General features: G+C 47.6%; 1 protein-coding gene and 1 pseudogene across 3 annotated transcripts in view; both read left to right on the top strand.

Annotated features, from left to right (window-relative positions):
* The first annotated feature begins 1,102 nt into the window (after positions 1-1,102).
* On the top strand, positions 1,103-1,750 carry LOC311620934 (large ribosomal subunit protein eL32-like; annotated as a pseudogene). The gene is made up of 2 exons: positions 1,103-1,177; positions 1,427-1,750. The product of its transcript is annotated as a large ribosomal subunit protein eL32-like (transcript).
* A 7,148-nt stretch (positions 1,751-8,898) lies between these two features.
* GGA2 (golgi associated, gamma adaptin ear containing, ARF binding protein 2) overlaps positions 8,899-9,086 on the top strand; it is a 43,645-nt gene continuing 43,457 nt past the window's right edge. The window contains exon 1 of one of the 2 annotated variants that reach the window (XM_084882735.1): positions 8,899-9,064. In XM_084882735.1, the coding sequence (XP_084738861.1) occupies positions 8,977-9,064 (88 nt within the window). In that variant the 5' untranslated portion in view covers positions 8,899-8,976. The remainder of the gene's footprint in view (positions 9,065-9,086) is intronic. The other variant, XM_084882734.1, reaches the window with a different exon arrangement.

Genomic DNA, 9,086 nt, shown 5'->3' with positions numbered 1-9,086 from the left:
CCAGGGGGTTGAGGTCAGTGGTGGCCCATTGGAGTGGGCAGCGGGAGTCCTGTGCTGTCACTGTAGTGTGTTGTAAGGCCAGCAGATCGATGGGACTGTGTGGCCCTCGGGAGACCTTGTCTAGCCCTGTGGTGTTTGTTATTTGGAGACCCTGGAATGTCACATGAAATTGTGTACGTGGCTTCTCTCAGGTGTCACTTCCAGTGGTGCCTTTGAGAGCTCAGCAGTGGTGACAGAGTAGTGTGGGCGAGGAGAGACCTGGGGAGTCACAGCAGACATTGTTAGTGTGAGCCTTGTGCTCTCCAGAGAGAAGGCTTGGGGATGGGAGCCATGGGGAAGCACAGCAGTTTGTGAGGAGTGGGAGGCATGAAGTGTGACTGCAGTAGACCTGAAGGTGCTACAGTCATGTGTGGGCAGTGAGAACCATGTATTGACACAGTCGAAAGTTCTCAGCGGGATTTTGGAGGGTTATATTGGCATGTGGAAGCCCTGTGCTGTCACTTTGGATTGTGGACAGGGAGCCCCCTGAATTGTCACAGTGAAGTGTTGGATGTAGGAGCCCTGGACAGATTGAAATAGAAAGTGGACAGTAGAAGCCGTGAGGTTCACCAATGAAAGATGTGCTTGAAAGCTCCGAACATTTCACAGTGAAGTAAGGAGAGCGAGTGTTCTCAAGTTTTACATTTGTGTGTTGTCATCAGACTTGAAGTGTGAGAATGGAAAATGTGCAGTGGGACCAACTGGGAATGGTAAAGGAAACCGTGGTAACTGGATGCCTTGAGGCATCAGGGTGGATGGGTGGCTAGAAGGACACCTCAGTTGTCACATTGCAATCTGCCCTGTGAGAGCCATGAAACATGAGTGGAGTGTGGACATTGGGCGCCCTGGAGTGTTACAGGGGAGAATTGTCCAAAGAAGTCATGGGTTGAGACAGATGATAATGGGCAACTAGTACTATTGGATATTACTGTGGGGTGAGGGCATTTGGAGGCATCGTGTGTTATGGTCATAAAAGGAATTGAGATTCCTGGCATGTCACAGTGGAATGTGGGGAGTGGTTGCCAAGGGATTCTGAAGTGGCAGCCATATCCTGCTCGGCTCCATGGCTGCTCTCAGACCCCTGGTGAAACTCAAGATTGTTAAAAAGAGGACCAAGAAGTTCATCCGGCCGAAACCGGTTTGGCTCAGTGGATAGAGCGTCAGCTTGCATACTCAAGGGACCCAGGTTCGATTCTGTTTAAGGGCATGTACCTCGGTTGCGGGCACATTTCCAGTAAGGGGGTGTGCAGGAGCCAGCTGATCGATGTTTCTCTCTGATAGATGTTTCTGACTTTCTATTCCTCTCCCTTCCTCTCTGTAAAAAAATCTATAAAATATTTCTTAAGAAAAAAAAAAAAAGTTCATCTGGCACCAGTCAGACCCATAGGTCAAAATTAAGCGGAACTGATGGAAACCCAGAGGCATTGACAATAGAGTGAGGAGAAGATTTAAGGGCCAGATCTTGATGCCCAACATTGGTTATGGGAGAAACAAGAAAACAAAGCACATGCTGCCCAGTGGCTTACGGAAGTTTCTGGTCCATAACATCAAGAAGCTTGAAATGCTGCTGATGTGCAATAAGTCTTACTGTGCTGAGATTGCTCACAACGTCTCCTCAAAGAACTGCAAAGCCCTTGTGGAAAGAGCAGCCCAGCTAGCCATCAGAGTCATCAATGCCAGTGCCAGGTCACGCAATGAAGAAAATGAATAGACAGATTGTGTACACATTGTATTTGTGTTAATAAAATCATAAAATTCTGCAAAAAAAAAAAAGACTCATATAATTCAGTCTTTTTTTTTTTTTCCAGTAATTTTATGATTTTGGAAGACAAACAATACAATTTAAAAAATAGGCAAAAGAACTTCTCCAAAGAGGACACACAGATGGCCAATAGATAGGAAAAAATGCTCAACTTACTAATCAGAGATGCAAAATAAAACTGCATTGACTTATCATCTCACACCTGTCAGAATGGCTACCATTAACAAATCAGCAAAGAACAAGTGCTGGCGAGGATGTGGGGAAAAGGGAACCCTAGCACACTACTGGTGAGAATGCAGACTGAGGCAGCCACTGTGGAAAATGGTATAGAATTTTCTCAAAAAATTGAAAGTGGAACTGCCATTTGACCCAGTAATCTCACCTATCAGTGGTCAAGATGGTGGTGTAGATAAGCACAGTACTCATTGCCTCCCAAACCACATCACAATTTACAACTAAAATACAGAAAAACCGTCATTCAGAACCACCTGGAATCTAGTTGAATGGAAGTCCTACAACTAGAGAATTAAAGAAGTACATGGAGATTGGTAGAGGGGCAAAGACTTGAGGAAGAATTGAGGAACCAGCTGGCTTACTCTCATGTGTGGTAGTTTAAAATAAGGAGGGGCCAAAACCGGTTTGGCTCAGTGGATAGAGCATTGGCCTGCGGACTCAAGGGTCCCGGATTTGATTCCAGTCAGGGGCATATGCCTTGGTTGCGGGCACATCCCCAGTAGGGGGAATGCAGGAGGCAGCTGATCGATGATTCTCTATCCCTCTCTCTTCCACTCTGTAAAAAATCAATAAAATATATTAAATAAATAAATAAATAAATAAATAAATAAATAAAATAAGGAGGGATAGCCCTCGCTGGTTTGGCTTGGTGGAGAGGGCATCCACCTGCAAACTGAAGGGTTCCGGTTTCGATCCTGTTCAAGGACACATATCTTGGTTGAAGGCTCAATCCCTGGCCCAGGTCAGGGTGTGTGCAGGAGGCAACCAATTAATGTTTCTCTCACATTGATATTTCTCTCTCTTGTCTCACCTCCTTCCCACTCTCTAAAAAATCAATGGAAAGCCGAAACCGGTTTGGCTCAGTAGATAGAGCATCAGCCTGCAGACTGAAGGGTCCCGGGTTTGATTCCGGTCAAGGGCATGTACATTGGTTGCAGGCACATCCCCAGTAGGGGGTGTGCAGGAGGCAGCTGATGTTTCTCTCTCATCGATGTTTCTGACTTTCTATCCCTCTCCCTTCTTATCTTTGAAAAAAATAAATAAAATACCTTTTTTTAAAAATCAATGGAAAAATACTTCCACCTGGCCACTGGTGCTCAATAGTTGAGTGCTGACCTATGAACCAGGAAATCACAGGCTGGATTCCTGGTTGGGGTTGGTGCACATGCCAGGATTATGGGCTCAATCCCCAGTATGGGGCATTGCAGGAGGCAACCAATCAATGATTCCCTCTCATCATTGATGTTTCTCTCTCTCCCTCTCCTTTCCTCCCTGAAAATGAATTAAAAAATATATATATCCGGGAGAGAAACCAAGATGGTGGCATAGGTAAACACCTGAGCTTGCTGCTGCACAACCACTTCAAAACTACAACTAAAGCCAAAACCTGTTTGGCTCAGTGTGTAGAGCATAGGCCTGCAGACTGAAAGGTCCTGGGTTTGATTCCTGTCAAGGGCATGTGCCTTGGTTGTGGGCATATCTCCAGTATGGTTTGTGCAGGAGGCAGCTGATCAATAATTCTCTCTCATCAATGTTTATAACTCTCTGTCCCTCTCTATTCCTCTCTATAAAAAAAATCAATAAAATATATTTTAAAAATAAATAAATAAAATAAAAAACTACAACTAAAAGACAAAACGGACATCATCCAGAACCACAGGAAGGCTGGCTAAGTGGAAATTCTACAACTAGAAGGAAAGAGGAAAGCACAACTGAGACCCAGAGGAGCTGTGGGAGTAAAGTCCAGAGTTACAGAGGTGTGCGCACGTGGAGAGGGCTGGCAACTGAGTACGCGGTTGTCTTTTTCAATCCAAAGGGAGAGACAAGCTCCCTACTGATCTGAACTCCAGTTCTGGGCAAGACTCTGGGGACGCAGACTGATACGGGGAGAAACTGAACTCTCTGGCATCAGGCAGAACTCCAGGTGGCTTTCTCTCAGAGGTACTCGCAGCGATTACCAAGGGACACTGAGACCCAGGGACCTCTAAAGGCAGGGCTGATGGGAAGCCATGGCTGCTTGCTCTGCCCTGAGACTCGGCCCCATCCAAGCTGTGTGCAGAGGCTTTTGCATATGAATGGCCTATAAACAAACAAACAAACAAACAAACAAACTAAGGAGGGATAGCCCTCACTGGTTTGGCTTGGTGGAAATCTAAACTTACCTAACAAACTGTAGCTGAGTCAGAAAGACCCAGAATATCCATAAGAAGGCCCAACGGCCCGCAGCAGCTTGCATTGCTTCACAGCTGGGCCTCATCTGGGCACCTCCAAAACCCAAACTGTCAGTGCCACCCTGACAGGTGAACCGGACTGAGGTAGGGAGATGGGAATTAAGAAAAGGAAGACATGAAAGTGGGATAGGGAGGACTGAAAGCCATTGACAGATTGTAGCAACTTTATTAACTGTGAAATACTTTTTATACATAAACACTGACTCGGAGGTCAGTTCAAAAGGAACGTACTCTCTGTTCCTCTTAATCTCTAAGAGAGATAAAGAGGAAGCCAATTCTTGGTACAGCAAACCTCATTAAATAGTTACAGACTTCTGGTAAGCCATGAAAGGTCGCTCTCATTCTGCTGATAATTGGAAATTGCCATCCAAACAAGTCAGGGGACACTGTGTGGGCAGGGGACTGAATCTTATCAGTCCCTTCGGGTGCTTACATCTGGTTTCCAAAACCAAACCAAAAAGCAGAATCTGCAGATCTCCCTGTAGCTCCTGCTGGGTGGTCTCAGACAGAGGTTAAATTAGCACCTCCTTAGAGATCCAAGAGTCAGTGTACCCAATTGTTAGAGTGGTACCATCCAGATTACAGCTCCTCAGATCCATAAGGGACACACTCAGTGGGGGAGACTCAGTGAGCACCAAAGCCCCACTGAAGCAAGTCTTGCCCCATAAGTGTCTCAAGCACAGAAGTTCTCCCATCATAGACACACCTGAAGGTCAATTTCTCCCAGTGATACCAACAACAATCAAGGCTTAACTACAATAAGGCTGTGCACACAGCCCACAAAGGGGTGCACCAAGAGGGTCCACCTCAGGTAATTGGGGAGGCTGAGCCATTGGGCCCTATAGAACACCTACCAAACAAAGCCACTCTATCAACTCAGGGAAACAGCTAAAATGTGGAGACAAAAAAACAGGTCACAAATGAAAGATATGAAAGCAAATGACTGGATATAGAATTCAAAACCACCTTTATAAGGTTTTTCAAGAATTTTCTAGAAAAGGCAGATAAATTTAGTGATACCTTGGAGGATATGAAAAAGGACCAACTAGAAATTAAACATACACTGACTGAAATAAAAAAATAATATACTGAGATCCAACAGCAGACAAGAGGATTGCAAGAATCAAGTCAAAAATTTGAAATACAAAGAAGCAAAAAACACCCAACCGGAAAAGCAAAAAGAAAAAAGAATTCAAAAATATAAAGATAGTGTAAGGAGCCTCTGGGACAACTTCAAGCGTACCAACATCTGAGTTATGGGGGTGCCAGAAGAAGAGAATAAGATACTGAAAACCTATTTAAAGAAATAATGACAGAAAACTTCCCCCACCTGATGAAAGAAATAGACTTACAAGTCCAGGAAGCACAGAGAACCCCAAACAAAAGGAATTCAAAGAGGACCACACCAAGACACATCATAATTAAAATACCAACAGCAAAAGACAAAGAGAGAGTGAGTCCAAGTAAGTCTGTGTGCAGGCCCTTTAAGAGAAACTGCCTGGGACTCCCATAGCTTCCTGTCACTTAGCCACACTCCCTGCTGTACTTTACAGCTAGATGTTGTGCTGACTTTTCCTGGCTCTGAAAACCTCTACATCCAAGATATCCCTCCCAATTGATTTTTTTGTTAATCCTCACCCAAGGATATTTTTCTTTCTTTTTTTTTCTTCTTTTTAATCTTTATTGTTCAGATTATTAAAGTTGTTCCTCCTTTTTTCCCCCCATAGCTCCCCTCCACCTGGTTCCCACCCTACCCAATGCCCTTACCTCTCCCCCCCCCACACACTGTCCTCATCCATAGGTGTATGATTTTTGTCCAGTCTCTTCCTGTACCCCACATACCCCTCCCCCCCCCCACCAGGATTGTCAGACCACTCCCTTTCTATACCCCTGATTCTATTATATTCACCAGAAAAATCTGTTCATCAGATTTTTTGTTCACTTGATTTTTTTTAGATTCACTTGTTGATATATATGTATTTGTTGTTCATAATTGTTATCTTTACCGTTTTCTTCTTCCTCCTCTTCTTAAAGAATACCCTTCAGCATTTCACATAATACTAGTTTGGTGGTAAAGAACTCCTTTAGATTTTTTATCTGTGAAGCTCTTTAGCTGTCCTTCAATTCTGAGTGATAGCTTTGCTGGGTAGAGTAATCTTGGCTGTAAGGTTCTCAGGACGTCACTAGGTTGGGGCATGGCTAACAACCATGGCTGCCATCAGCCATCTCTGCCCTTCCGTGTTTCCAAGTCCCCGCTTCCCTGCGATCCAGCGCAGTAAACAATGATTGCTGCGCGCATCTCTGCAAGAGTTGCCCTCACTTTGGACCTGATGGCCGACAGACCAGCTTCTCCCCGTAGGCGTCTGGGTCCCCACGTGTCCCCAGAAACTGGATTTCAAAGTGATAGGGAGCTTGTTTCCTTTCGGGTTGAAAAGAAAGCTGAGCTGCGAGCCCAGTCGCCCACCACCAGCCCTATTCGCATGCCTCCGTACCTAGGCTCCTCCGCTTTTCAGCATTTGCACTCCTTTCTCTTTCAGCCAGCCTTCCCGTGGTTTTGGATGACAGATGTCCTTTGTATTAGTCTTAATTTTTTAAATTGTTGTGCGAGCAGCAGACCAGTTTGCCTACACCGCCATCTTCGTATTGCACTTTTTAAAAGTATATTACATTTTAAAGCCATTTTTAAACGGTATAAGATTTCAACAAATCATTTAAAAGAAATATGAGAAGAAAACTGTATGTTCAAGATTACAAGCAAACAATTCTTGCTTAGAGGCATACAAATTAATTCTGTCTGGAGGATGAACAACTCTCACAGCTGGTAGAAAAGCTTGTTTTGTGTCCACCTGAGCATCTGTTGAAGCATCCTTTTCCTCAGTATAAATCTACCTCTTTGACCCTAACTGGGTTGGCTCAGTGGATAGAGTGCTGGACTGCAGACTGAAGGGTCCTGGGTTCCAGCCGGAACCGGTTTGGCTCAGTGGATAGAGCGTCAGCCTGCGGACTGAAAGGTCCCAGGTTCGATTGCGGTCAAGGGCATGTGCCTTGGTTGCGGGCACGTCCCCAGTAGAGGGTGTGCAAGGGGCAGCTGATCGATGATTCTCTCTCATCGATGTTTCTAACTCTCTATCCCTCTCTCTTTCTCTCTGTGAAAAATCAATAAAAATATTAAAAAATGGCCAAAACCGGTTTGGCTCAGTGGTAGAGCGTCGGTCTGTGGACTGAAAGGTCCCAGGTTCGATTCCGGTCGGGGCATGTACGTTGGTTGTGGGCACATCCCCGGTGGGGGGTGTGCAGGAGGCAGCTGGTCAGTGTTTCTCTCTCACCGACGTTTCTAGCTCTCTGTCTCTCTCCCTTCCTCTCTGTAAAAAAATCAATAAAAATATATTTTATATAAAAAAAAAAATTAAAAAATGAAGGGTCCTGGGTTCCATTCCAGTCAAGGGCATGTACCTTATTTGAGGGATCAATCCCCGGGGGGGGGGGGGGGGGGGTGCAGGAAGCAGCTAGTCATGTGTCTAGCTCTCTACCCCCCTCCTTTCCTCTCTGTGAAAATCAGTAAAATATATTTTTTTAAAAATCTACCCCTTTGACTTCTCTTTTTTAATGGAAAAAAAATTAACATCTTGGTTCCTGCAGTTAATTAAAGCTAAAAACAAAAATAGCCCTAACCCATTTGGCTTAGTGGAAAGAGCATGGGCCTGCAGACTGAAAGGTCTCAGGCTCGAGTCCAGTCAAGGGCATGTACCTTGGTTGTGGGCACATCTCTAGTAGGAGGTGTGCAGGAGCCAGCTGACCAATGTTTCTCTCTCATAGGTGTTTCTAACTATCCCACTCCCTTCCTCTCTGTGAAAAATCATAAAAATATATTTTAAAATATTTAACTAGTATTCATTTCCTAATGTATAAGAACAATGACTTTTTTGGGGGGAGGGCAGTAGTTATCCCTTAACAAAATAAGCAATTAAACAACTCGTACGTTGACAGTGTAATGTGTTATGGGGAAAATAAAGCAGAATAAGGAGGGGCATAGGCATGCCACTCTAGAGAAGGTGCTGAGGGGAGGGGGATCCTCCAGAATAAAAGTGCTACCGAATTACTCATTATGCGAAATTCAAAGGTAACCCGGTGCCTCCTGGGTTTGACCTGGCAGGACAGCTCCTGAAGGTGTGAGGGCACTGGCCTGGCGAGGCTGTTAGCTAGAGGGCTCTGACTCAAGACCGGGGGCGGGGACCCGCGGGGAGGGAGGCAGGGGACCGGGGGAGGCCGGGGCGGGTGTGGGCGTCCGCGGGGAGGCCGGGGCGGAGGACCGCCGGGAGGGAGGCGGGGGCGGGGGACCGCGGGGAGGGAGGCCGGGGCGGGGGACCGCGGGGAGGGAGGCGGGGGCGGGGGACCGCCGGGAGGGAGGCCGGGGGACCGGGGGAGGCCGGGGCGGGTGTGGGCGTCCGCGCGGAGGCCGGGACGGAGGACCGCCGGGAGGGAGGCCGGGGCGGGGGACCGCGGGGAGGGAGGCGGGGAGGCCGGGGCCCGGTTGGGCGTCCGCGGGGAGGCGGGGGCGGGGTGGGCGTGCGCGCGCAGGGGGCTGCGGGGGGCGTGTCCGCCAAGGCCCCGCCCCGTGACGCGTCGCGCCTGCCCGGTCGACGTGGGGAGCGAGCCCGGCGGCGGCGGCGGCCTGAGCGGTGGCCGCGGGCTTGGCCGCGGTGCGGGCCCATGGCGGCGGCGGCGGGCGCGGCGGGGACGGCGGCGGCCCGGTCGGCCGAGGGGCCCCCGGGGTCGGCGGCGGCGGAGCTGTGGCTCAGTGAGTAGCGGCGCCCTGGACG

The sequence above is a fragment of the Pipistrellus hanaki genome (genome assembly GCF_964339955.1).
Source record: "Pipistrellus hanaki genome assembly, chromosome: 4".
In the NCBI taxonomy this organism is placed as follows: domain Eukaryota; kingdom Metazoa; phylum Chordata; class Mammalia; order Chiroptera; family Vespertilionidae; genus Pipistrellus; species Pipistrellus hanaki.
The sequence above is the reverse complement of the archived record's forward strand: the minus strand, read 5'-3'. Positions and strand labels throughout refer to the sequence as shown.